At 44.9% G+C, this 27,978-nt stretch overlaps 1 protein-coding gene across 1 annotated transcript; it reads left to right on the top strand.

Moving 5' to 3' along the window:
* Nucleotides 1-27,978, top strand: PANX1 (pannexin 1). Its single transcript, XM_040584359.1, has 5 exons — nucleotides 1-422; nucleotides 10,416-10,555; nucleotides 21,666-21,889; nucleotides 22,922-23,592; nucleotides 25,676-27,978. The coding sequence occupies exons 1-5, from the start codon at nucleotides 242-244 to the stop codon at nucleotides 25,759-25,761; spliced, it is 1,302 nt and encodes a 433-aa protein (XP_040440293.1). The 5' UTR covers nucleotides 1-241; the 3' UTR covers nucleotides 25,762-27,978.

The following is a 27,978-nucleotide window of genomic DNA, read 5'->3' as shown; positions in this document are numbered from 1 at the left end:
CGGCTGGCCTCGGCGCTCCTGCGTGCTGCCACGGCCCCACGGCCGCCCCTCGGCCCCAGGCGGGGGGGTCGGGCCGCGCCGGGCTGAGCCCCCCCCGCCCGCCGGGCGGAGCCGCGCGGGGCCGGGCCGGGCCGGGCTGCGGGGGCGCTGCCGAGCCGCGCCGGGCGGGGCCGAGGTGTTTAGGGCCGTGCATGGCCGTGCATGGCCGTGCCGTGCCGTGCCGTGCCGAGCCGGGCCCGCCATGGCCATCGCGCACATCGCCACCGAGTACGTCTTCTCCGACTTCTTGCTGAAGGAGCCGCCCGAGACGCGCTACAAGGGGCTGCGGCTGGAGCTGGCGCTGGACAAGATCGTCACCTGCATCGCCGTGGGGCTGCCGCTGCTCCTCATCTCCCTCGCCTTCGCCCAGGAGGTTTCCATCGGTAACCGGCCTCCCCGACGGGCCCCCCGCGGCCGACAAAGGGCTCGGCGGGGCGGCGGGCGGTGCCGAGCCCCGGGGCCGGGGCCGCGGCGGGGGCGGGGTGGCGGCGCTCCGCGGGGCTCAGCCGGCAGCGGAGGAGCAGGGAGCCGGGCAGAAGGCACCCCTGGGCCGCGGGAGGGGGCGGGGGGAGGCAGCTCCCGTGGCGAGCATCCCTAGCAGCGGGCGGTGCCTCCCCGCAGCCTTACGCAGGTACGCCGGGCATCCCGGGCGGCGGCCTTTCCCGCTCTTCCCCATGCCCTCCTCCTTGGGGATTCCGCGTTCTGGCATCCTCTCACAGCTGCTGGGCGGCAGCCCCTCGCGGGGGGTCCCGCTGCCCTCGGCAGCTGTCGCGGGGAGCTGCCACTGCTGGGGGGAGCTGCCAAGGGAGGGGGTCGTGGAGCGCTGCGCTGGGCCGCGGGTGGCGCGCCTGGGGCTGGGGCTGCGCCACCGGCTCCGGGGACGAGGACGGGGGGGCGGGGGGCTTCCCCCGGCTCTGCTGCGCTCTGCCGGCTGCTCAGTTCAGCTTCTGCTGTGAAGCTGTGCCTTACGGGAGAAAGGCCGAGGTTCTTTGTTATTTTGCCATCTGTTTCCTCCCCCCCCCCCCCCCATTCCCAAGTTCCAGAAGTGCTTGTCTGGCAGCCTCCTAGCCAGAGCTTTTCAGAGTCTGAAATGGGGAGGAGACTGTTAAATCCAAATGACAAGGACTTGTAACTTGGGGGGTTGCTTATAAAAGCTATTTGCTTGTAAGAATCGCTCTGCGTTTAAATAGCACTATATGAATAAAGATTTTAAAGGTGAATAAGCAGTACTGGCCATTTTGAGACAGGGGTGAATCATAGGTCTTCTGCCCTCTCAGAAATAGTTTGATTTACTGCATATACCTGTTTGTTGCCGTTCAGCATTGTATACCTGAGGTACATCATCTATAGGTTTGAGTCAAGTGAATGCCGAGAGAGTGGAAGATGGAATGAGACTGTGCATTGGTGGTGAATCTGTTCAAAACTCTTATGAATAGCATTAATCAGATACTGGGCTGCTTAAGAGATAAGATGCCCCAGATGTAAACACTATTTACATCTAGCTACATACCTATTGCAATAGATGCGGTTTCGACCCAAAGTGCTGTGGCCTGCAATAACTGTGGAGAGGAGCTAAGGACAACCAGGCTGGGAATACCAAGGCCAGATCTGAGCCCCGTAGCAGCTCTGGTCAATCAGGGAGGGGATGGATACAACAGTTACTTCTGTAGTGTAACCGGCTGCTTTTAGTTTTAGATCTGCTACTGATAGGTGCACATTTCATCTTAAAGCAACGAAAAGGAGGGCTTGCATTTCCATATACTAGCTCGTGTATGGGCCCCTTAATTCTTCTACCTTCTGCTTCTCTAAGACCATTGGATCCAGTTTGAAACAGTGCCTGCATGTCAAGGTCTCTTTCATGAGTTCTACAGAAGTATTTCTTTCCTTTTCCTTCCTTATGTACAGCTCCAACATGCAGTTGAATTGCAGAGTTTGGTAAAGTCTGCCTTTCTTTTGGATGACTTAAGTTCTCATCTTCGCTAATCAAACATTTGGGCCTCAGTACACGCTATATATAACATATTTCAATATTAAACTAATTCAGATTAAAACTGTGACTGCAGTAGATTCATAAAGGAAATATTAAAATGCACGCTATGTCTTGCATGTGCTTTATTTTGCTTATAATCCTGAGAACCTGTTAGCAGAAAGCATGGGGTTTAAAGCTGAGCACCTCTGAAAAATAAATACAAAAGTAAATATGAGGAATGGGTCACGCCCCCAGCATAAGTGAAACTGCACCACATGGTTTCCATACAGAAAGTGATACTGTATCAGCTGCGCTGCTAGAGCTGTTGCTTCTTTCCCGCATGGTCCTTGCAGCTCAGCAGGCTGGCTGCCTACGGGAGATGCTTCCTTTGAAACTTTTTTGGGGAGAGAGAGGCTCTGGGGAACTGGATATGCCTGCTTCTGCAAGCACTAGTGTTCAGCCAGCGATAAGATAGAAAGCAAGGATTGGTTTCAAATGCTTCCTGATGTAATTGTGCTTTGAAAAAGCTCAGGAGTGCTAAACTGAGAGAAAATGGTAGGGTGCATTTTAGGTCTGAAGGAAGGCAACTCAGAATCAGAAGGGATTGTGAAAGTGGTGTGTGTGTGCATGAAAATACCTCTGCCTCTGGGTACAAAAATTAAACATCCTTTCCAAAAATGAATGCTCCGCTCCTATTTCTGTTGGGATAATTGCATTCTTCCCACCTAAAATTCTCTTGGCACATTGAGCTGTCACCTTCCCTTCCCGCTCTGCTTTCCTGTATCGTTGCAGTGCAGTGTCAGGTAACTGCAATTTTCCTCCTACATGTGGTTGCTGTTACTTCTGCAAAATACTTAAAATATTTATGAAGGCTGCAGAGGTTTTCTGAAGCTGCCAGGTAACTTCTCGTTTTGATAGACGTTTCAGCGAATAAATGAGATTCCAGGTGAGTATCACAGAGGATTTCTTTGCCAGAGGCATGGAAAACCCAGCTGCCACGCTCAGTCAGTGAGCACTACCAAAACTCCTGGAGTCAGTGCCTGCGCTGCACTTCAGCATCCTTCAGGGGCAGGAGGAGAACTGTTCTAAGTTTATTCTTGGTTATATTTTAGAAACCCATGATCAAGCTGCAGGTCTGTGATGATTTTAAGCTGGTTCTGGTTGTGCTTAGCTGTGATTGAGCTGTTCTTGACCAGTCCTGGGAGACTTTGCTGCTTGAAATCCTGCACCTCTTTGCAGCTAGACCTTGTTTTATACAATTTTATGTATTTTTATACTGGGATCTTGAAAATGGAAATAACGATATGATTGTGAGGATTATGTTGTGTATGCTTATACTTCTTATGGCTCAATACCATTTCCTTATGTTATTTGGCAGTTCTTAGGGTAAATACACTATAGGTGATCAGTAGTACGGTAATAAACCCCATAAAAATATAGCTAAATCACCCATTCCTTTTATAAGGGGGGCGGGGGGGGGGGGGGGGGGGAAGATAGGGGCACCCTCAGCAATGTATGCGCCACAAATTATGAGGATTTTATCTGTGTCATTTTTCCGTGACCATGTATTTAATAAGAATAGCTTTGAGCCAGGATTGAGATTCCATTTTTTAAACTCTATGTGTGTGTATATTATGAGATACGCTTTCTTACTGTAAACAATGTAGCTGAAAATAAAGATATTTATTACCAAGGCACTGCTTGTAGCAGGATACTGCAGCCCTAAGTGGGTACAGCCAGTTGAGCAGAAAGGAAATCAAAACAAGCTGCTTAATTTTGGCAGAGGCTTGTTTCCGAGTTCTGGGGAAAATATCAGTGGCTGGCTTGGGTTACAGCCAAAAGAAAAGCAGATGTGAGAGTTGTCCATTTGATATCAACTATTTGTGTCTTTTTTCCCTTATGAAGGCAATTGGGAATTTCTCGTACATGCTTAAGCCCAGTGGCTGCTTGTCACCAAATGATGTTGTTGGACCTTCTGTATACAGCAGCTTTGGGGCACTGCTGTGCAGCGGGCAGCGTGGGCTGGTTGCGTTCACTGCGGCTTTGCTTCAGTGGTGATGGCTGGGAAGGGAGACAAGGAGGGAGGGAGAGAGCTGGGAAGGGGAGAAGGGAATCTCATGGTGGCCGCCAGCACTCCTTACTGCATGTTCAGTTTGGGTGTTGGTTGTGCATGGCTCATACGTTGCTGGTATTAATTAATCTTCTTGGCTTAGCATCTCTGTTTGTTTTAGAATATAAGAAAACACTCTGGAAACCTTCCCAGGACACAGAAACCATCATGTGTTGAGTAAAGACACCTAAGAAGCTTGGGTATAATAAGCATGAAGGCCTGGCTAGCGCTACTGGCCTATCAGTTGTGGCAGAATGCTGGGTTGGGAAGTGCCTGGCTACGGACCAACCCACAGCATCTGTATGAATCCATCAAAATGAACATTTGCTGCGCTAACGAAGTCTCATTTCCTACTGATGCTCTCTGATGCATCTTATGCTGGAGGGTGTGCAAACATGGCAAAGCAGAGCCTTGTGCTGTGCTCTACACACCGCAGGGTTTATGTCCCCATTGACCACTCTGGGCTTTCCCAGTGGTGACAATCCTTGCTTGCCCTGCTCAATTTCCACCTAATTCCTGGAAAGTTTTTTTTCCCCAGTTTGTTTGCTTTAGCTGCCATCCCCCCAGTTGGCTGCCTGTGGGATTTGAGGTGCTTTGGCCAGCAGAAAACACAGGGAGAAGGGTGTTACCTGGGTGCCACATCCCAACAGCTCCTGTGGATGCCATGGGGGCAGCAGTGCCCACCATCTGCAGCACCCCTTATTGCATGCCCGGCTGAGCCTGTATCCCTCTGTACATGTTAATCACGTTTCTTAAACAAGTCATGAGAATCTATATGGTTAAAAAAGAGAAAACAGCACAATTGTGAGACTATATCACAACAAATATATAGGAAAAAATAGGCTTAACTCTTGAATTAGGCTCCTTTCCTCTCCCTCTGCCCCCTCTCTGGCCCTCCCTGCTGATGTTCCTCTCCCTTCACATTCACAAGTTGCTGGGGAGGCTTTTGGGAAATAATCTTGTGACTTCCGTAGGAGCTGGGGGCTAATGTTAAGTTGGGTGTAACTAGGCCAAAGACTATTACTATGGCAGCTGCTGGCAGAGAGCCTGAAAAACATCTCCAAGTGCTGCTGAAGCAGGCTGTGTGCTAATAGTTGGCATTTGCACACCTTGCATTTAGTTCTGCAGGATGCTCTGAAACCCAAGGCATTAATGACAGGACTGAGTCAACGGATGTGTGAGTGGCATCAGTCTGGAGCAGACAGACAGACTGTGAGCTCCAGAGCATCTTTCATTGGAGGTGCAGACCCCCGAGAACAGCAGCATACACTGTGCTGCTTTTTGGCATATGAGGAGCACTCAGTAAAGAGCAGAAGCTACAATCATCAGGAGCCGGCCTGCCTGGGGAGCCAGGACAAACTTGTAAAGGCATTTATTTTAATATAGAGTCTAAATTGTCTTTGGGTGAACATCTTCAGCTGTTGGGGAGGAGATTTTTTTTCTATTTAACTTCTACAGAGCCAGGTTTACATTTCCTCCAGAAATGATGGTGAGCTGCTTTTGGAGCCAGAATTAATTTGAAAAGCATCATGGCCCTCTGGTGTTGCCTGAGATTTGGGGTGCCACCAATGTTGTCAGTGGAGCCAGATGGTCAGCGCCACTGTTTTGAGATGCTTCTTCTTCAGATGAAGGGAAAATTTTTGAAAGAGAAGCTTTTTTGGTTTTTGTTTTTCTTACATCTCCCTGGTGGGAATTTAATTCACAAGGTTTTTTTCCTATAAATCAAAAAACCTTTTGCTCCAAAGGCAATGCTTGATAAACACCCAGCTCTTTTCCCACTACATGATTTTGAGACTGCTCTGAGGGATAACAGGCAGCCCCATGGAAGGAAAGATCCTTGCTGGCTCCTCTGACCCACTCAAACACTGCATGACCTGAGCTTTACGTTCTGCTACTACTTCATTTCCAAAGTAAACCTCAGGGAACAGCTGCTTCTCTCCAGGGCACCCATTTGTGTCTCTCCATACTTCCTTCTTAAACATAGTGTCTATTCTGTTTCACCCAACCTGCCACTTCGGTCTGTGAGAAGCATCTATAAATCTAATAAAATTATTCCTGCTGGTGCACTCTTAATGTATGCGTGTACACCCACACATACAGTTCCTTCTTCTTTGGCCTGCATGGGGACATCTTTTTCCATATTTTAAAATCTTTTTTGATGTTGGGGTGAAGGATGTGTGTTGGATGGTGCCTGGCAGTCTGTACAGTGCATACTTGTGCCTTGATTTTCTTGTTTGTGGGTTTTTCCTTAGTGGCTGCTAAAGTGCATAATTCTTTCTAGATAAATCAGGTGTTTGGGTATTGTGGCTAGTCCATTTTGCCATGTGGAAAATTATAGTAGTAATGAATGGCTAGGTTTTCATCCAAGCTTATGCAAATCTTTTTCCAGTGATTGCAGTGTATTAGAAACCAAATAATTGCTTACTGAAGGTTTAATCCTGTCAACCACAACCACCTACCTGATCCTGGTTTAGGAAAAATAGTTCGGCATATGATTAACATTGATTCTTGGAAGTACGCTCTATTAGTTGTAGTTTCTTAATTAGATGTTTAAGTCAGAAGAGGGTTGATGAGCCACTCAGGAGGAAACCAGTCCAGCTTGCTGGCTTTGCACTCTGGTGAGGGATGCAGCCAGAGGGTGCTGAGCCCTTTGCTCATCCTGCCTTGCACCCCAGAAAAGCAGTTGGATACTGAACATGGAGGCTCCTTCAGATCTGAGATTTTCCTTAGGATTCTGAGAGCTTCTTTTTGTAGGTAAGTTTCTTTTTTTGGGAAGCATCTGCAGGGCCAGTAAGGTGGGAATCACAGAAGTGCTTTGCATCTTGCTCATTTAGCATCAACAGCAAAATTTCCACCTCCATTTGGACAAAAGGAGCTGGAGTAAGCCCACTGCTAGCATCTCAACTCTGAGAAGTTGCAGCTGGGTTTGGAACATCTTCTTTCAGGCACCTGATGAGACATCCTTCCCAAATGAGCTTGCAAGACTTAGGCAAAATGGATGAAAAGGTATTACCAGGGCACAGGACCTCCACCTGTAGGCTGCCCCGTGCTGGTTTTTACAGTGCTTTGTAGGAGCTGAAGAGGAGCCAGTTGCAAAAAGAGAAGGGTGTTCCTGGTACAGACACGGAGGAAATCGCTGGGGGCTTGTTGGCAGAGCACACATGAAGACATGCTGCAGCTGGGTGGGGTGACAGCTCGGCCTTGCTGCTCGCTGGCTGCAGTGATTCGGGCTTGTACTCTGTGCTCAGCACTTGTATGCCTGCAAGTAATTCCTGCTGCCAGCGAGCTGCTCCATCTGATAATCTCAGCATACTTGTAAAAGCCACGTTTTATCATGCACGGCTGCACACCTGTTGCTGCCTTAAGTTTCTGCAGCTCTTTCGGGTGGTCTCTCCTTAGGGCAACCACAGTAAGTGGCATTTTTATATCCTCATTTGTTTGCAAAAGTGTAAGTGAAACCCCCATCGCTCCCTTTCAAAGTTGATTTTAGTACCAGGGAATGATTACAATATAAGTGCGTTGCCAAGTGTAATGATAACTCAGGCAAAGACTGTTGTGGCAACTGCTTAACAAATGCAGTCATTTATTATTCCTCATCCTTCTTGCTGTGTGTTTTATCTCCCTGTTGTTGTTATGGGCTTGGCTGCTGCTTTTCTTCTTTCCCTTCTTATGAAAGCGAAGGATGGGGGATGGCTTCCTGTCACCAAGCCAGGGGCTGTTCCTTTGACAGCAGAGGACTATCGGCCTTTCATAAACCAGCCCAGTGCATGCTTGTGTGCAAAGTGCATCTGTGGAAGGTGTTTGGCCCTTTGGGTAATTTCTCCTCTAATAAAAACCACAGGTCTTCCCTTCCTCCAGAACAACCCACCATGAAGTTAATTATCTGTATAGATTTATTGCTATTACTCCTTTGGAGAGGAGAAGGAAGGAAAAAATGATGGAAAATTGTGACCATTTTCAGAGGCATTTAATAGTCTGTGTTCTGTGTAGATGATCCACAAAAACATCCTGTTTAAGTCTTAACATTACTGCTGTCAGTGCAAAGTTGTAATTTGCAGTAACAAGTGTTTAGAATCAAGACTGCAGGAAGTTAATTAAAAACCAGTGCAATAAGCAGGGTGTCCCCAGCTTCTGCTTGATGTCAAGGTTTACCTGCTCAGCAACTTGCTCCCAAGTCAAGTTGCTAAAGGTTTCCTTCATCCCTGCTGAAACTGTGGAGACTAGAAGAGTGAGGGTCACTGCTCTGCTGCAGCCTGTAGGTGTTCTGGTATGAAGTTGTGCACGTAACTCTTTGGAGAAGGAGATTGGCTGCATTTTTCATCACTAATTTTGGAGAAGGAGGCTGGCTGCCTTTTTCCTCACCGATTTAAACACTCCATCCCTTTCAGGGTTTTCCCACCCATTGACAAGAATGAACACATGGAATGTGTCTCTTGTTGCAGGGAGACGTGAATAAGACAAAGCATCTTTCTGAACATTGCTATTGCACGCCCTTTGAAAGGGTCTCTTGTTTGCTGCTTCACGCCAGGCACAGTCAGCAGCAGGAGGTTCGTTAAGTGATGAGAGCAGAGCATAAATGGTCCCTATCCAGTGGAGAATAGATGCTCCAATTGCCTGCTTTTTTCTTTTCCTTTTTTTTTCTTTTCCTTTTTTTCTTTTTCCCCTGCAGCGTATTATTTCTTGAGCTTCTACAGCTAATGGAAATTGGAAAGCAGAAACTCCCCAAGCTTTGGGACAGTGCAAGGGTTTGTCTGGTGCCAACTTTGCTAAACCACATGAGCTCCGATCTGATAAACAGTAACTTGTTTTCCATGAAGGGAGGCTTGTGACACGTCAGACCATGTCCTTACGATAGATACTACAGCCATAGAAATAATTGTGATTCATAAGGAAAGGCTTTTATTCGTAATGCTTCTTGACTACACTATGTTGTAAAAAGGCTGTGCAAGTTACAAGGCGAAAGTGGTCGGCTGCTGTTACAAAAGAAGTTCTTATTCTCTAAAGGCTAAACTAGCAAAAAGGCACAATGAATGATACAATCTTATATGAAGTATATATTCCCATAAAGCACACAGCAATGCCATTAGCACTTACTGATGAATATATTAAGAAAATAAAGCTAGCAATATTTCCCCCTGTTTGTCTTTTGATACTGGTGGTATGTTGGAGGAAGCACTGGGAGTTGCTTTTGGAAGAGGGGTGTTCATGGAAGAGCCATCTCCACTTTGTGTAATCATTTGGTGAAACAGCTATCCTCTCTCAACATTTATGAAAGTGCTGAAAATACGTGGATTTTTTTTGCTTTCACTATCAAAGCTTCAGAAGCAAAACCAGAACCCCTCATCCTGTTTTACTAGCTTTATCCAAGGAACCGCTGATACTCCATTTCCAATAACCACTCTTCCTTGTTGAGATACGCTGTGGGAAGACTTAGTTGGTGACTGTATCTGGTCAGAGCAGAATTTGACCCTAAGGGTGAGGCTGGCTAGATAGCTGCTCTTGCTGTCAGTTAGTGCCCTGATCTTAATCTGAAGCGCCCAAGCAGCTGGAGAGGTACTGGGAACGTGTGGGGATGATGGTGGTACACCTGTTCTTGGGCACAGCATGTCACTGCACTGGTGAGGAGGGACCTTGTGCCCTTTGGAGGTGTCTGGGGGCCACTATTGCTCTGCCAGAAGTTGCAAGTGGAAATCCCTGTTTCCACATGTATAACTTGGACCCTTCAAAAGTCATGTGCAGTCTCAGAGGCAGAAGAAGTGGCAGCACCCTGAACCAAACTTGCCCTTGCATCACTGCAAGGACTGCCGGGCAGCAGGAATGCTGTTTGAGGTCTTGCTTCAATAAGCGTGTAAGCTGTAAGCTGTGTGTTTGGGAACTGCAGCGGCATGATGGTAGGTGATGGTAGCCGTTTCCTCGGGAAAGCAGCCTTTCCTGGTCACACGTCATATCTGCTGGTTCCCCTCTGGCCAACCTGTGTCGAATGCAAGTGAGGTAGTTCTTGGAGGGCACGTTTCCCCCTAAAACTTACGAAAATCAGCCTAAAAGGCAGGTGCTTCTAATATGCTGTCTCAACCCTTAGGAGACATCTGAGATTCCCTGCGGGAGTTTAACCCTTTGAGTGCAGTGGGAACTCGGTGACTTTCCTCCCTACAGAGCCGCTGTGTTTCATTCCATCACTTAACCTAATAGCTTTGGATACCACGAAATCTTGAGTGTGAGCTTTTCTTCCTAAACTTGATCTATTATTATTTTTTTTAATCTTCTGAGGATGTGATGACTTTAGCTTTGTTTTCCCAGGTGCTCAGATAAGCTGTTTTGCACCCAGCTCCTTCACCTGGCGACAAGCTGCTTACGTGGACTCCTACTGCTGGGCAGCTGTGCAACAGAGGCAACCATCCCAGAACAACTTAGAAAACATTCCCCTGTGGCTGCATAAAGTATGTACAGATCTCCTTCTCCTGGAAAAGTTGTCCCCACTTGGAAACCTGCCTTTGCCTCACTTTCCTTGCTTCTCTTCTGTGCTGTAGTCCTTGGCTTTGACTTGACTTTATTTTTAGAATGTTTTCTTTCCCTTACTTCCAAAGAAGGTAGTACTAGAAAAGGTATTTTCTGTTTTTAACTAAAGCGTCACCAGTTATCTGACACAAGAGTAATGTTAATGTTGCTGTGTGGCCCCGGAGCCGAGTGCTTTACCTGGCTTTAGCCAGAAACTATTTTAAAACCAGGATACAGGATACAACAACTGCCCTAATGCTTGTGTCAAAAGCTTTGGGAAAACAGAGTAGTAAAAACATTTTGTATTTTTATTCTGTTACACTTGGCCAATTGTGCATGGAGAGGAACTCAGGGAAGACAGGCATTTTGGGAGAGATTAAATACATCCCTTGTACCAACAAGTTTAACCTCTGTCTTCAGTGTGCTCTTCTGTGCTTCCTCAGGGCTGTTCCCTTGCAAACCATGCTTTCACTGCTCCAGGTAAAGCAGTGTCATACTGAATGCACAGTAAGAGACTTATTTTAGGGGTAAAAACTGCAGTAGACACTAAGATACTTGAGCTGGCTTGAAGCAGTTAACCAGGTTTTGCAAGGAGTTACAAACTGAGTAAATGCCATACCAATGCCTGGAGCTGACTGAGCTCACAAGGCAGCATCGCCCTGCTCGGGCAGTGCTGATGCCAAAGTAAGAAATGCTGTGAGGACTCTGCAGATTTGGGGTGCTGTGTGCTGCCCTCCCCAGCCCCTTTATTACTTGCCCCAGCAAATAACCTCCCTTGCACCTGGGAGCGGAGAACCTGGTGTTAGAGGGAGCTCAGGTCGGGGACCTGCAGCACCCGTATTTCTGGGTTTTGCTGGTGTATCCTGTACCTCAGCTTTTATTATCCAGTCAGCTGGTGGTATCTCCTCTGAAAGACTATTCAGGGCTGCCTCTGATTTGTTTGCTGACTCAAATCCCTAGCTGTAAGGGTTTACTACTGCCTTCTCCAGCTAGCTCCACTCATAATCTTGACCTGACAGTCTTGCGTTTCATGAATATTAAAGCCAGACTTCTTGGTTTCTAGCGAAAACTCTTCCTTGCTCACTTGCTGTTCCACTTCACTTCAGCCAGGCCTTCTACAGAGGCCAGTTGAAGCTGCTGGGACATCTTGCAATGCAGGCACCTTGCATGGGTGGAAACTCCACCTGCAAGCCTGGATACGTTGTTGCCCCTTTCTCTTGAAGGAATGAGTTCTTGTTACCCTATTTCTTTATGTTGAATTTTATGCCTTAGTCACCTGCTGATCGCTGCAAGTCTCCTATTTTCCAGCTGTTAACTAATAGCTTAAGTAGTCATACATTTATGATGCAACCCATGTTAACTTGCTGAATAGTGCTGTCTCAGGAATTGGTGCAGGGCCCTTCTTCCCACAGTTCCTCCTTGATAAATTAAGGGTATGTGACATTTCCTTGTAAATACCCTGCAGACTGGGTGCAAGCAGTACACCTGAAAAGCTGAATCAGATGCGGTAACAGAGGCTGGGTGCCTTAATCTCCTAAATCCATGCTTAGCCACCTACCCTTCTGAGCTGGGCACTGGGAGCAGGAGAAGCTGTTTGGAGGCCAGTGTTAATATCCTTCTACCGTTTGTTCATCAGCTTCCACACTTTACAAGTTTCCAGGGGAGGAGGAGTGTTACAGCTATTAACACTGACCTTTGGTTTCCACTGTGGTGTCTGAAAGTGTTTGGCTGTTGTTTGCATCCAGGGCCAGCAGCTGCTGTCTGCGCTGCTGGCTGGCTTGTCGTGGGGGCTGGTCACTTCAGCAGGAAAACAGGGTTCGGGTTGTCCCCCCTGACCTTGTGCTGTGAGGTACGTACAGGTGCATTGCTGTGCAGATTTTGGTTAGATAACCGTTTTTAAAACGGGCAGAGCGGAACCTTTGTGGGAGCACAGTGATGTTAATGAGAAAAGTGGGCCTTCCTAAGCCCAGGTGGGAAGAGCCTTGGCTCCACAATGCAAGGGCAGGGATGCACACAGAGGGGTAGCAGGGATCATTAGGCCTAGTTTTTTCTTCAGACAACACTTAAAACTTTTTTTCTGCTTTCTGGGCAGCAGTGCTTTTATTTGCAAAGCATCTCAGTTTCTTTCTAATACCCTGGCTCACTTAGCATCTCACTGTATTGGCATGCTGGAAGACTGTAAAAAATGCTGAAGGAGGCATTATATTACAGTTTGGGAGGGATGAGGTTGTAGGGCCCAGTTCCTGATTGAAACAGGTGGATTTCCTTATAGCACACTCTTTGTGCTCTGTCAGAAGTGCTGTCAAAGGTTTGCATCCTAGGACAGTGCTCAGTGTGGTGTACAGAGGCAGCAGGACAGTGTAGCTCTTTCGTGAAGAAGCCAACCTGCAGCAGCTTGCCCTGCTTTTGTTCTAGGCATCTAGTTGCTCTGAAGGATTATCAAAACCAGGTTGCATTACAGAAAAGCTGAGTACAAGTTTGAGTTGGAGTTTTTAGTTTTTCATTCCGTAAAATATACGTTTCAATTTTGGGCAGTCACCACAGCTTGGGCACCTTTACCTGCTGTAGTTTCTGCTCCAGGAGATCTCTCCCAACACTTGGATTTATCAGTTTGGAAACTTGTTTTGGAGTGGAGGAGCATAGTGCAACTTTCTGGGCTCCCTGACTCTAGAGTTCCATGCATTTCTAGAGGGTGCCCAGGACCTCTTTGCTTGGAGAACAGGAGTTCTGAAATTTCCAGTGATCCTGGAATAGCTCTTCACACTGGATAACCCTTAGCCAAAAGCAAAATGAGTTCTGTACTCACAATTCAAGAAACAAACTGTCTGCAGATAGATAAATGGAAAGAAGAGACTATGGTATGTCCTGCATATATTCTTAGATTAACGCTAAGATTTCCTCTCTTCATCAGTGAAAAAGCTGACAAAATTATTCTATGGTTGAGTCCTCTGACAAGACTCATCTTCGGGTTTGTCCCTGATGAAACTTAGTCTGGTTGGGCTTCACTCTTCTGTTGTCTCTTTTCTTCTGGGGTTTTCCATTCAGGTTTAATTTCCTCAAAAGATTTCTTGAGGGAATATGTCTGAAGTGTCAGAATGGAGATACTGGTTTCTAAAGATGAGTGGTAAAGAGAGACAGACAGTGGTGATCTGGGGTGGAAGAGTCATGTATTTGCTCCCTCTATTTGCTTTCTGGCTCTGAAGACGAGTGTTCCACCTGACAACTTATTTTGATAAAACTTAGCTTGATCCTAAACTGGAATAGAAACAAGCTTTTGGCCAGTGTGAGAGGGCATTCCTTGCAGACTAGTGGAGAAGGCGATTACACTGTGAAGCTTTTTTAATCTGTAGTGCACAGAAGAATGTATACGGACACATGCAGGAGAACAGTGAGTATCACCTTTACTGGCTGTTGATACCCACCAGACATGATAGCAAGCAAGTTGAGGGGCAGTTGGACATTGAGTGATGACATCTCTATAGCCCTGAAATCTAGATTGCTGGCATGGAGGTGCCTATGATCAAGAAGCTTCTGGGGATTTTAAAAATTATTTTCTAGTCTATTATTAATTGGGAAGAATCAAGGAGGAAGACAAAGGTAAGCAAAGCAGAGGTAAAGGGAGTAGATGGTTCCTCAGAGGAAGGGGGTTCATACCAGTGTGAAACGCAGGCAAACAGTTCATCTGACTGACAGCAGAAAGAAGAGGTTTTCACGCATGGCACAGCCAGGAGAGTTCAGTTGTCTGGCTCAGGTCTTTGTAAAAGTGCAGGACAAGTGCCGTGGGACCTGCTCAAAGCATTGCATACAAAGAGTGGGTCTGAAGTCTTTGTATGCACAGAGTGAAGCTTATCTCATTGAAAATACTCCCTTTTTGTAGCAGAAGTAAGATTTACTGTGGACCTGTGGGTTGTTCTTTGAATTGCTTGTCTGTAAATACACAAAATAATCCCAAGGTTCTTTATTATTTTGTTAATATGATTACAATCGTGATTGTAACCTGGTTCTCTTTATCCCCTGTTTGTATAACTTCTTAGCTGACTGAGGACTCCCCTCGTGTTTCACCTATAAAGCCCCACCCAGAGGGATTAAGCGCTTTCAGAGCAAGGAAACCTGGATGCAGATGGATTTGTAAACCATTGTTTGAGAGCATAGTGTTAGAGCTACTTCAGTCACCTTCATCTTACCAACTGAAACCAGAGAAATACAGTTTTTAAGCTGTATCGAAACAGGAATTAAGTCACAGGTCAGGTAAAAAAGGTCATGTATGGTTTGAGATTCACTTGCAGGTCTGCAGGCAGGATAGTTTCTCAACCAGAATGATGAGTCATTCATAGCTCGAGTTTCAGCCCTGAACACCAATGGAACATCTCCCATCTACTCAAGCAGGGATAGTGTCATATCCAGAGGGAGCTTAATACCTTTGTTTCTGGAAACATGCCATCGCTGTCATTAGCCTGTCTGGGGGCTGGTGCCTTTGCTTAGGCTCTTCCTGGTGGCAAATAGAAATTTGGAACTGAAGAAGCAGGTGCCTTACCATGATCTTACATTTTAATGAGAAAAATTTTCATCTCAAGTGAGTGAAGACACTTCAGTGCTTCTTCTTTGTTGAGTACTTATGCCAATGAATTTTCTTGAGGCTGTAATCCAGACCTGTGCAGTTTAGCAGCTTTGTGCTATTGTAGTTAAAGTTACTTTTTGATCACTATTGGGTATGGTAGAAGTCATACAAAGAATGCTTTAGTAATGCTTTAGTAATGTTTGACCGGGGGGAAAAAAGGAGTGAAGATGCAGTAGAATTAGAAAACTGTTGCTTTCTAAGTGCCACTGAAGTGGTTCTCATCTTCTGCCAGATATCTATCCAGACCTTGGCAAGTTTTCTGTAGATGACGTCCTTGAAAATGCCTTTTGGGTCACACCACGCTTGGTGGCTGTATTTTCTTCAGATGATAAAAGCATATTTGATCTGATGAAGAAGTTTTTTAAATGTCCTTTTAAATTATTTGCTGTGTGTTTACTGTATCTTAGCACAGCTGAAGCTGGAGATGTTATATCATAGAATGGTGTGGGTGGGAAAGGACTTAAAGATCATCTAGTTCCAACCCCCTTGCCATGGGCAGAGACAACTTCCACTAACCAGGTTGCTAAAAACTCCATCCAACTTGGTGTTGAACACTTCCAGGGCATCCACAACACCTCTGGGCAACCTGTGCCTACCTCATCATACTCACAGTACAGAATTTCTTCCTAATATCTAATCTAAATCTACCCTCTTGCTTAAAACATTACTCCCCATCCTATCACTACATGCCCTTGTAAGAAGTCCCTCTCCAGCTTTCCTGTAGGCCCCCTTTAGGTACTGGCAGGCTGCTATAAGGTGTTTCCAGCATCTCCTTTTCTCCAGGTTGAATAACCCCAGCTCCCTCAGCCTGGCTTCATAGGAGAGGTGCTCCAGTCCTCTGATCATCTTCGTGGACTCCTCCTGTGGACTTGCTCCAAGAGGTCCATGTCCTTCTTACATTGGGGCTTCCAGAGCTGAATGCAGCGCTGCAAATGGGGTCTCGCAAGAGCGGAGTAGAGGGGGAGAATCATTTCTCTCAATCTCCTGGCCATGCTTCTTTTGATGTAGCTCAGGATGCAGTTGGCTTTCTGGGCTGCAAGCACACATTGTCGGGTCACATTGAGCTTCTTGCCTATCAGCCCCACCGAGTTTGTCTCGTCAAGGCTGCTCTCAACCCATTCTCTGCCCAACCTGTATTTGTGCTTGGGGTTGCCCCAACCCACGTGCAAGACCTTGCACTTGGCATTGTTGTACTTCATGAGGTTCACATGAGCTGACCTCTCCAGCCTGTCAAGGTCCCAGTAGTCTGTAGAGCAGACTATATAAAGTCTGTTGAATAGTCTATAAATATCTACATTGAATAAAATAGTCTATATAATAGACTATTTTGTGTTTTAGTCTGGTTTTTCCTTTCATCTTCAGGAGAGTGTGATGCTAATGCATCTTTAAAAGATAGTTTGGGGGATTCCAGTGTCCTATGTGCAAACCAGATTACTCAAACACTTTGTCTTTACCCATGCATGAAAGATCACGTGTTGCCTGTTGCAGGGCTTGGTGGAGTGTTGTGCCACAGGCTACCAAAAGCCAGTGTCAGATCTGGTGCTCTTTTTGTCTTTGACTGCCCTGTGGGATGTGTTACTCTCAGAGTATGGCCATGAGAGAGAGAGAGACTAGTTCTGCAGTTCCAATCTGGGTTACTTGTTGCGGAGTAGTGATGCTGAGCACACACGTCTTTAGCCTGGAGGGAGGAATCTTTCTCTGCACAGATTCCTACTCAGGCATGGCTTGGATTTCAGTGCCACATCAGTACCAGTTAACATGGGCTTTGGCGGTCTCTGGTGCTGAACTGTCAGATGCATCCTGCTCAGGTGTGATGTACTCTCAGCTTTCAGGAGGAGTAAGGGTACATAGCCTGTAATGTATACAGAGCTCACAGGTCTGTCAAGGGAAATGAACTGCAGCAGTACAGAACAAGGGACAGTTGTCTTCTTGGCTTCCTAGTGCTCTGCTTCCTCGGGAGCTTGCTGTCCCACCCAGCGTGCCATCAGACTAAGGGACAAGCAGGGCAGGTGAACCTGATTCCATCATCTTTAGCTTTCAGGAACTCACCAATAATTAGCAGAAAACTTACAGGGGACTCTAGTTTGAGTCCCTGGTGCATGCACTACTTGTTTTGTCTGTCTCATGCTGAGTATTAATTGCACAGTACCTATAGCTAGTACCTTCCAGCAACTTGGATTAGCCTAGCTGAAGCTCTGCTACTCTGTTTTTGAGTGCCAAACTCGATGGGCTTTTGTCTGTCCTTTCCTCCTTGCAGCTGGGTGGAAATGAAGACTCAGGGCATCCAGGTTGAAGCACAATGTTGTAGCCCTCCACACACTTTCACTAACAAGGTTCAGAAAGGAGCATTCTGAACCATAAGGTATTCTGTCCATTCCAATGTATCCGCTTTCAGAGGACCTTTCTTCAGTTATGCAGTCCCATACCATCTGACATCCAGCATTGTGAACTTGTTGTTGAAAAGGAACTTGATAACTAGACAGCAAAGGAAAACCTGAGTTTTACTTTTAGGCCAGTATCTTTCTTTGGCGTATCTTTGACTGTACAGTTCTTGAGGTTGGTGACACTTCCCATTTAACATAAATGCTACAAACTATCCATGACTGAAGTAGCATTTCCTCTTTGTGTGTTCGGTGCCTTAGAAGTAAATACATAAACCATAAAAGAAAAGCGTATGACACGTGAACATCTGCTTACGAATACCATGGAGTCCTCTTCTTAAAATGGGAAGTCATTATGTGTGGCTGTTAAATGTGGTCAGATGAGCTGGGTAATCCGAGTCTGTTGCTCTGAAACCTAGGATTTGTGCCAGATGACTTTGCATTTTCACTTCTGCTTGTTTGTTCAAGGCCTTAAATTTAATGGTTCAAAACAATTAGCTATTATGTAAGCCTACTGTTAACAAATGGAACAAGCATATCTTTCATTTTTAAAAAAGCCAGAATCCGAGAAGGATGGAGTCGTTCATTAAGTGCTGTGGAAGGGCTGACAAATACAGGCTTTTGTCTCCAAACAAAAAGAGCTGGACTGATGGTCACGCTGCTGCTCTGGTTCCGAGATCATTCAGAAAAGAGCTGCATAGTGTTTTGTCATGCTGCCATAAGCTACAGCTTTGCGAGTGATGAGAGCCTGGTGTGGGGAAGCCCAGTAAACACATGACAGATGTGCCTTTGTCCCAGTGGTGCGATGCTTCTAGGTGAAGTGGCAGTGGTGAAGGAGTTGGGAGAGGAGGAGGTACAAGGGAAGATGGCAGAAGCTGTTTTTTGTAAGAAAGGAGTCTGTAATGAGGCAGAGGAGGTGGTGGGGATTGGAGCAGGTCTGGGGCAGAGCAACAGGGCTGATACCAATGTACTACGCAAGTGCAGAACGTGCCCACAGAGTCTTTTTCTAGGTATAAAGGAAGAGGTGGGGACTGGGACAGTGAAGGTTTGGGGCTGTAACTTCAGTGTGTCAACTAATCTTGCCTCTTGCCACATGTCTTGTAGGCCTCGGGGTAAAGAGATCTCAAGGATTAATCGAATACTGCTGGTGGCTTTTCCAGTTTGAACATCAGAAAGGGAATTCATAAATCATCTGATGCCTGTAAAATTTCCCGTGTGCAAGTAGTAAAGCCAAGTGGTATAAACCAATGTAAGAAGCTTTGGACACTCCTTACTAAATCAGACGTTTCTTTGTTGTTTCTTTCGCCACCTGGCACCAGTGGAAGGGTGCTAAGAGGTATGTGACACAGGAGTAAGTGAAGTCAAACAAGCTTTGCAGCAATCTTGTACAAGCTGGCATTTGCCAAGGCCTATGGAAAAGGTGTTGCAGCAGCTTAGAGGAGCTTAGATAAGGCTAAGCTGTGTTCGTAGATGGATCATTTCTATTTCTACATAATACAGAATCCAGAGGCCTGAAAGAGCCTGGACATGAAACCATAAAGCTTTGGGTAGACCAAAGGCATCCAGGACTTAGACCTGTGACACCTGGTGGCATCGTCCACAGCGATAAATATGAAGGGCAGATTCTTGAGCTGTTGCCTTTGAGTTAGTGAGATGTCTACAAAAGCATGCCGGACATGCCAGAACTTTACAAATGAATCAGAAAGGACAAACCCGGAAAAAAGCAGGTGACCTGAGGTTATCTGCTTTGTAAAAAGAGGGGAGGGAGGCAGTAGTGAGGGCGGAGCTCTGCGCAGTTATAGGGGCTGCTGGGGATAGGAGAGGGGTCCTGCCACGGGTGCAGAAAGTATTGCTGAGAGGCGACCGCCAGTAAGGACATGATTGAAGAGCAGCACCCACACCCAAGGGCTGTCTTGGCTGCTGGCATAGGTCAGAGCTCTGGACGGACGAAATTCCTGATGGTGACTATAGGCAATCCATTCAGTGAGTGTGGTTTAGCGGTGCAGAAAATAGTATGGATTCCGTGTGAGTACTGGGCAGATTAGCAGTCTATAGCAATTCCAGGATGTCAGAAGGAATCCCCTAGGTCCCTCCATCCTGTGAGGGCAAGCCCCTGCGGCGGAGAGGGGACAGACCACAGCTATGATAAGCAGTAAAGGGTTGATGCTTGTTCCATGCTTCTGAGGAAGAGCTACCTCCAATGGGATGTACAGTATAATTACAGTCAACTCTGCTTTGCTAACTTCACTAGGGTTTTGAAACAATCTTGGCACTGGGTTAGCCCATCCCTGCAGGGTTTCCATTTCAGTTTTAAGGGTAAGCCTCTCCTGAAGTTTTCCTTCTCAAGACTGAAGTAGCAAATTGGGCCAAGTTCAGTTACGTAGCTATTGAGCAGAAAGAGTGACATTATGAATTCATAAGAAGGGTGCAAGGAAAATCTGACCTTTGGTACAGTATCCTCAGTTTTCTGTGGCTATTTAGTGCTTTTCGTGGCTTTGTCTTCCTGTTTGTTACAAATCTCCAGCCTTACTGCTATGTAGAGAACGTGCGCATCCAGAATGATGGTTTGTATTATGGTCTCCAGTTGCTGATGCAGTTATTTTAAGAAGTCATTTTTTATTTATGTGCTAATGTATTGTATGCATCCATAGTATTAATAAAAACATAGGCTTTTGCTTTAATGGTAGGCGATATTAGAAGTAGCTTTCCCAGGTAAAATACTCAATAACATCATTTTTTTCTTTTGTGCGGACAAAACTTTACTCTCTCTTGATTAATGCAGACATAAGTTGACATATTAGTATTAGTTCCAAATTCTAATCTTGTTAAATCTACAAATCTAAGTTGAGCTGTTCCACTTGCACTGATTAATAACTTCAGTCCAAGTTTCCTCTCAAATTCTCTGTTGGCTTTTTCAATGAATGTGCATGTGTGCATGGCTGTAACACTTAAGATGCCTTAAATCTGTTTCAGATTTGTTCACCACAGCTAATTTAAAACTCCTTAGGGATTGGTTTGATTTAAGTGTGATTACTAGCAAAAGTGGAATGTAATGAATTAAAGATTATCCAAATCTGCAGTACATGTTGTTAACTGCTTGCCTAACTAGGTCTTACATCATGTCTCTGTAAAGGTAATATTATCTATGAATGTACACCTTGAATATAATGTCACAGTAGGTAGAAAATACCATCTTTCCAGCAGCTGGAGGGAATTAGAAATTAAATCTCATGGCAAAAAAGCTCTACTTGATGACTAGAAGGAGGACAGAAAGACTTCAAGCTGTTGTACTTTATAACTGCTTCAGCCCTTTCCCTAAGCAATGGGGACTGTGTAGGGGCTGACTTCTTAGCGCTGCATTAGCATCAGACCATTCTGATGCCCTGTGTTGGTTTCCATTTAGGAGTTATCTAAAAATATTTAAATACCCTTAAATTTTACAGCCACACTTACATCTTTCACAGTTACCGTATGTCATGCACTCTGAACAGATTTTGTGTGTTTGCAGACAGATGCAGCACTATAAAGGGTCTATTCATCAACCTCCTGACAGCTAATGGAGAGCAGGAGAGATTTTGCTGGTGGTTGGAGCATTTTACTTGGTATTAACAGTAGTGACACATCTGGGAGGGAGAGTTATGTGACACTATCCTCTTCTTCCAGTCAGCCTCTCTGATAGCTGCTTTGGTTGCCTTTGCAATTTGTTGTTTCCCAGGTTAATGCTGCCTCTCTCGATTTCAATTCCAACAGTGCAGTTCTGAATATGCAATGAAAATATTATTAGGATCATGGTAACTTTATTCTGCTGCTCCCCACCCCCACCCCCACGTCCTTTTTTTTTTTTTTTTTAGCAAAGCTCTAAGCAGCAGCAAGGTCACTGGAGCTGTCTGAAAAGATATTTTGATTCCCTGCATATCCCGATAACCACAGAAGTGGGTTTTACTAAAAGCATTTAAATAAAATTATAAGGAATTTAATAGACTTTTAGGGGTGATGGCTGACTTATTTTATATACAGGTGGAGCCTAATCAGATTTTTTTTTTCTCCCTTCAGTTCTTTCCATACATCCTTCTGCTCGTTGCTATCCTGCTGTATCTACCATGTTTGTTCTGGCGCTTCACCGCAGCACCTCACCTTTCTTCAGACCTGAAATTTATTATGGAAGAACTTGACAAAGCCTATAACAGGGCAATCAAAGCTGCTAATAGCATTCGCGGTGGGGACCCCAGGGACCCTACCGACTTGGTTCCAGCTGTTAATGAGAACTTGACACAGAGGTAAGATGTTTGGGCTTGGCTTTCTTTGGTCTTTTCCTTAAGTTCTTAAGAGATGTGAAACCTGCACTATCTTAGAAATTCATTGCAAAGGTTTGAATGGTGACCTGGTATTTTTAAATTTGCTTAAAAATAAAGAAGATACCTGAAATCATTATTGTGGGCACTTGGAGCTGGAACTTATAACTTTCTTTTTTCAAAGAAAACTCATGATGAGCTCTTCAGATCACTAAGTACCTAAGATGTCATGATTTCTTCAGTTGTAGTAGGTGTGAATTAGTTTTACCCACCACAGCATAAGAAAATGGGGATGGCTGCAGTCTTCAGTTCTCAATGTTCTTGACAGTCACTTGCACGCTATGAGCAAAGTCTGTTACTTGTCATCTCCTGTCCTTTCAGATCTAGGTATGCAAAGCTTCTGTTTAAAGAAAATAAACCAACAAAACAATAAAAAAACCTCCTCAAACACCAAACCCCAAAAAAGCAAAACTCCCCTCTCTGATCAGATTGGTGCATGGTTCTAACCAGATCCAGTTTTGTTTCATCCTAGGTCAGGGAACCTGTTTCTCTTTGCATGTGAGGCAGTGATTGCAAGCAATGCAATGGGGACTTAGGTCAGTTCTTTAAAATGTGGACTTAGGGCTTGACAAGTAAAAAGCTTCCAGTGTGCTATTGTTGAACAAGTGCTTGGGAAGTCTGCTTTTCCTCATGGATTTGCTTACTGTACCTGCTTCATATGGGAAAAGAACAAAAATATTTTTTCACTGTGAGAGCTATACTTTTTTTCCATTTTCCAGAGTTTCAGGTCTTTTGTCTCTTCAGTGGCTTTTCTGTGTTAGTGTCAATATTCTTCCTTTATCTGCTGTTCTGTTGTTTTTCTGTTGACTTCAATAAAACTACCTTTGATTTACCCTAATAAGAGGGAGTCCAATCTCGTGTCTATTTTAGAGTACTGATTTCTTTGAAATTTGGGGTAGGTGAATGCTGCAGCATCTGATCTATGTGATTTGTTGGGTTTTTTTCTCTCTCTTTCAGTTTGTGGGAAATATCTGAAAGCCACTTTAAATACCCAATTGTGGAGCAGTACCTGAAGACAAAGAAGAATTCCAAATGCTTAATAATTAAATACATTATCTGCCGTGTACTCACGCTAGTAATTATTTTCATTGCATGCCTCTACCTGAGCTACTACATTAGCCTCTCCTCTTTGAGTGATGAGTTTCTCTGCACTATCAAAACCGGGATCTTAAAAAACGACACAACTGTTCCAGAAGTGGTTCAATGCAAGCTTATTGCTGTTGGTGTCTTCAAGGTACTCAGCTATATTAACCTGATAGTCTATCTACTAGTGATGCCACTGGTAGTGTATGCAATGTTTGTTCCATGGAGGTGGAATCTGAGTATTCTCAAAGTGTATGAAATCCTGCCAACTTTCGATGTTCTGAAACTGAAGTCAAAGTGTTTTGATGACTTAAGCCTTTACCTCCTCTTTCTTGAGGAAAATGTGAGTGAACTTAAATCATTTAAATGCCTCAAAGTGCTGGAGAACATTGCAGTTTCTGAAAAGTTTGATGTCATGCAACTTTTGGTAAACCTTGGTACTATTAAGACAGATACCATAGATGGGAAGCCAGGAACAGCTGTGTTGGAGAAGCCTGAAGAAACAACTGCAGAAGAGCTGGAAAGAAATGCAACAGAGCTACAAGGTAAGGTGACCTGCTCTTTCTTTAAAAGAAAAATCAAAGAAAAAAAAACACCACAAAAAACGCTACACCCAAACCTGCCTGTATACAGAAATGAATAAGAAATCCATTAAACCAGAAATCCATTCATACAAAAGAAAGCAGGTTTCATCTAGATGTGTATTCCTTCCATGTGTATACCAAAACATTTTCATATATTCTACAAGCAAACAGACCTGCTTGGACCTTGCTCTGTTGTCTGCAGTATAACTGCTATAACTTCTTGTATGTGCCAGAAGATTGTGGTGCTGCAAGTCAGCGGCACAGGCTAGACGCTGAAGTGCCTGTTAAGTTGATAGTCCTTGCTGACCTCTCTGCTAGAGCAGCGAGAGGCTTCAGCTGTCTGAACGTGAACTCCTTAAACCCACCTGCATGGTAGAAGAGCACTAGACTGGTCTACAGTAGGTTGTGCTTGAAGAAGCTCCAGTGAGAAAGCTGGTGGTTTCAGGACATTTGATTTTCAGAGATTAGCTCAAAAGAATAGTAACTGCTGCTTTTGCTTTAAGCTTTTCATTCAGGCTTTGGCAGAAGTCTTAGATGAATGTAGAAATAAGTCTGATGGTCAGAAATGCTGCTGGTGGAGGAACAGAAAATGGCAAAAGAAGGGAAGTAGGGCTGCAGCCAGCAAACATGCTCCTGTTCCTTCTTACATGGAAAGGAAGATTGACTGTAAAGTGATTTTTGCCAGAATGGTCTGAGTCGATCGGGATTGGTACAGCTGTTCTCTGAATATTCCCACCAGTTCCTAGACATCTCTGCTCAGACAGCTCTGAGCAATCGCTGTTACATGAGATATATATAATCTTAGATTCTGTGCTAAAAAACGTGGCATATCTTAAATGTGATTCCAATTCCCTCTTCAAGTGCAGAATTAGAGAAGATAGGCCAAGTATCCAGGGAGGGGCATAAAGGGATGGAAGAGCTTTCTTCCTATTTGATGTGAGCATGGCCACTGTTGTAGCCATCCCCACAGAAGCAGCAGGACGCAAGTGGCTGCATCCCCTGAATGAAGTAGACCAGATTCTGTGGGCTATCACTTCACAAAGTCCTTCACTCATGGAAGTGAAGAAGCTGCAAAACGTTAAGCAGCTGACCTGGGTAGGGGAGCACAATGCTGAGGGCAAGTTAAACAACTGTTTCAAAGGCAGGAAAAAACACTTACTTTCTCTTCAGAAGGCTATGCCCTGTGCTTAATAAAAAAGAAGCAGCAGCACGCAGAGGGTAACTGTTCCTCTGTGCTTCGGTCAGGTAGTCCTGGTAGGCTGAGGTTTGGATGAGAAGCCAATTTATGTAAAAGGGGAACTCAGGACAAACAAGTAGAATTATTTTCAAATTTGAAGAAGCAGTTCTGGCAGCCAGCTCTAGTACAGCAGTTTGGAGTGATACTGACAGAAAATAGCTTTCCTCTTAAATGTGTCCGGTTTTGAAATGACAGGTGGGTGGGTTTTGATAGGAGAATTTAAAAGCCCAAGTTGGAGGTCTCCGCTCCGGGAGCTGAGAAAGCTAATAGAAAATCTGACTCATTTTCATCTGAAAGCAGAACTTATGAGACTGTTTTCTTCTCACAAAACCACTTCAAAGACTTGTCATCCTCCGCAGCAGGACAAACTCATGCTTGAAGCTCTCGTTAAAATGCGTTGCAGAAAGAAGCTGCATTTTGTGACCAGCTCCGGCTGGTGCAGCCCACTCCTTCTGCCGGGGTGCCGCTGCAGACCTCACCACCCACCAGCAAAGCTTCGCCTGCTTGTGGCTGGTTGCCTTGTCTTCCGTCATTTGTGGCATCAGTATGTTTTAACTAGTGACGGTGTTAACAGACCAGTGGTAGGTGCTGATTCTGGACCACAAGGGCAGGAGAGGCTGCGGGGCATCCTGCCGCTGGGTGCCACATCCAGGCTGCGCGGGGACAGCTGGAGGCTGCTCGGCAGCTCCAGCCCAGTGCAGGACAGCCAGCCTGGCAGCACTGGCTTGGTGGCAGTTCCTCTTCAGACCAGAACGTGTCAAGTGGTTTGATGGCCCTTTCACTTCTAAAGGTTTACTTTCTCTTTAGTTTTGACAGACCATGATGCAGGTGGCAGCGTGAGTCTGAGAGAAGATAAAAAACTTCGCCAGAGACTTACAGATTCTTCATGCTGATGCGTCCCCACCGCAGCAGGCAGGAGCTTCGTACTGCAGGAGGGCTTCTCCTCCACCTTTGCTGCGCCCAACACAAGGTGCTGCTCTGAATGCAACTGTCTTAATTCCTCAGAGGCCAAACTGGTTTACAGACTACTTGTTGTATAATAATCAGCAATCATGTACCTGAAAAAGCGTGTGGTAGACTTTCATTATTTATTAAAACAAAAACACACACACAAGGAACAACAAGAACAAAAGATTTCTACCATGAGTATAAAGTGACATACATTGAATGCAATTGAAGCTGCCAGCAGCAAAGAGCTAGTACTCTGCGGTACAGGGATGGGAAACACAACCCTGTAGGTAACAAGAAGAGATGGCCACATTGCATTCTGAAGTGTTGCTCTGCTGAGAGTGGCCCTCTCAGTTCTGGGGTTTAAGTGAGGCCCTGGAAAAGGTGGGGGTTTTTTGGTTTTGGGGTTTTTTTTTGTTTGGTTGGTTGGTTTTTTATGAGTCTGGTTAATCTGTACCAGGTGGTGGCTGGCCACTGATATTGACTGTGTCTTCACAGGAAAAATAGAGATTGCTCTGTTCAGCCTGAGATGTCTTAGTTAGCCATCTCAGCATTGATGTCAGATTAATTATTTGGCACTGATAGAAACGAAACTACAAACAGGCTTACTATAAGGGGGTACTATAAATGTCAGGGATTTTGATTTTTCTATGCATTCATAAATTAATAATGTCTTAACAGGGTTTTTTTTCTACAAAATGTAATGCTATGTAAGTTAAATGTTAGTTTAATTTCTATTTCTCAGTTATTTTGGTTTAGTGACTAACAAACCCACCTTGGAGTTTGGATTGAAAATCAGTGAATTTTGTAATGGTTTGTACAAGTTGTTTTGTAATGTTTGTATGTGGAATTTGTTTCAATGTGTTTGTAGTATCAATCACAATATTAGTTGTGCTGTTTTCCAAATTCCACTTGAGAAGACAGTCTTATTTGTATTACAGTAGCACCTGAGTGCCTCAGCAGAGCTAAGCACCGGATAGCCGAAGTGAGGTAGATGTAAATACAAGGAAAGTTTGTTCTACACACACACACTGTGACTTAATTTTAATTCAAGGTAAGATGCTGAACAGACAAAAGAAGGGGGAGCATTTTTAAATTGGAAAACTGTCCTGGTTTGTTATTTGACTGTTTTGGCAAAGTAGCATTCAGCTTTGATGTGATTCCCCCTACCCAGGACCTCTACCTTCAATGAACATTAAAATATCCTTTGTCTTGAATTTTAGATACAAGGTGAGGTGGGGGGGGGGGGGTAGCACCACAATAGCAGCGTGTCTCTTTCACAAATGTTATATGCTCACTTGTTTTTCTGTACTGTCCATGTAATTGAAATGTTTTGCCTGTCACCTCTTCCAAGTTGTCTTTATAGACAAAGTAGGACCTCTTTTATAGCTAGGTAGGACTTCCATTTTCTGGCTCACAGGAAAACAGAACAACATGCTGTTTTGTTCTCAACTGTTAGCCTTCTCCATGTGGCTGAGGATGAGGGGGAAAAGAAGTAATTGGTGTTACCATCTGCACAGAACTGTTTATGTGCTGCATTCAGAGAGGTAGTGCACTTACTTGAATTTTGGCAGCTGTTGTTAAACAAGTGGCTCCCAAAGTGCTGCCGTGCTATACCTTGGGCTAGTATTACAAGAACTCTTCAGTTATTACATGGCTTTCAGCTAAGAAAAACCTTATTTCAAAGAAAGTTTTAAAAGCCATAGTATTATGCTACCTCAGCGTAGGACAGTAGCACAGCTGCAGTCCTAATGGCTGTTGCATTACCAGCCAGAAACAGCTTGTGTTGGATACTGGTGGTCCAGTACTGCCGTATTTCTCCCAGCAAACCTACAGCCCCTCTGACCTTTCCTACATTGCTCTGTCTGTGCTGATGGTTCTTTATACGTGGTTAATGCAGATGCACATTGTGCATTGTGTGTTTTGAACAAGGAGCTATAGTGCAATACTAAGGTTTTGTGATGTGGATGTGTTTGAGCTGTTTGATTTAAGTAGAGTTCTGTCTTGAAAACTTGAAGCTCCTGAAAGCAACATATTCGTGTTTCCTGTTGGCTATGAACCTAACTTTTTACTAATTCCCCTTTCGTATTTAAAAATATGACTTGCTGCAGTGAATCTCTCATTGTCATCTAATGTGCTCAATAAAATATGTATCAATTCTT

The sequence above is a fragment of the Falco naumanni genome, chromosome 2 (assembly GCF_017639655.2).
Source record: "Falco naumanni isolate bFalNau1 chromosome 2, bFalNau1.pat, whole genome shotgun sequence".
Taxonomy (NCBI): Eukaryota; Metazoa; Chordata; class Aves; order Falconiformes; family Falconidae; genus Falco; species Falco naumanni.
This window is presented reverse-complemented; position numbering and strand designations above follow the sequence as displayed.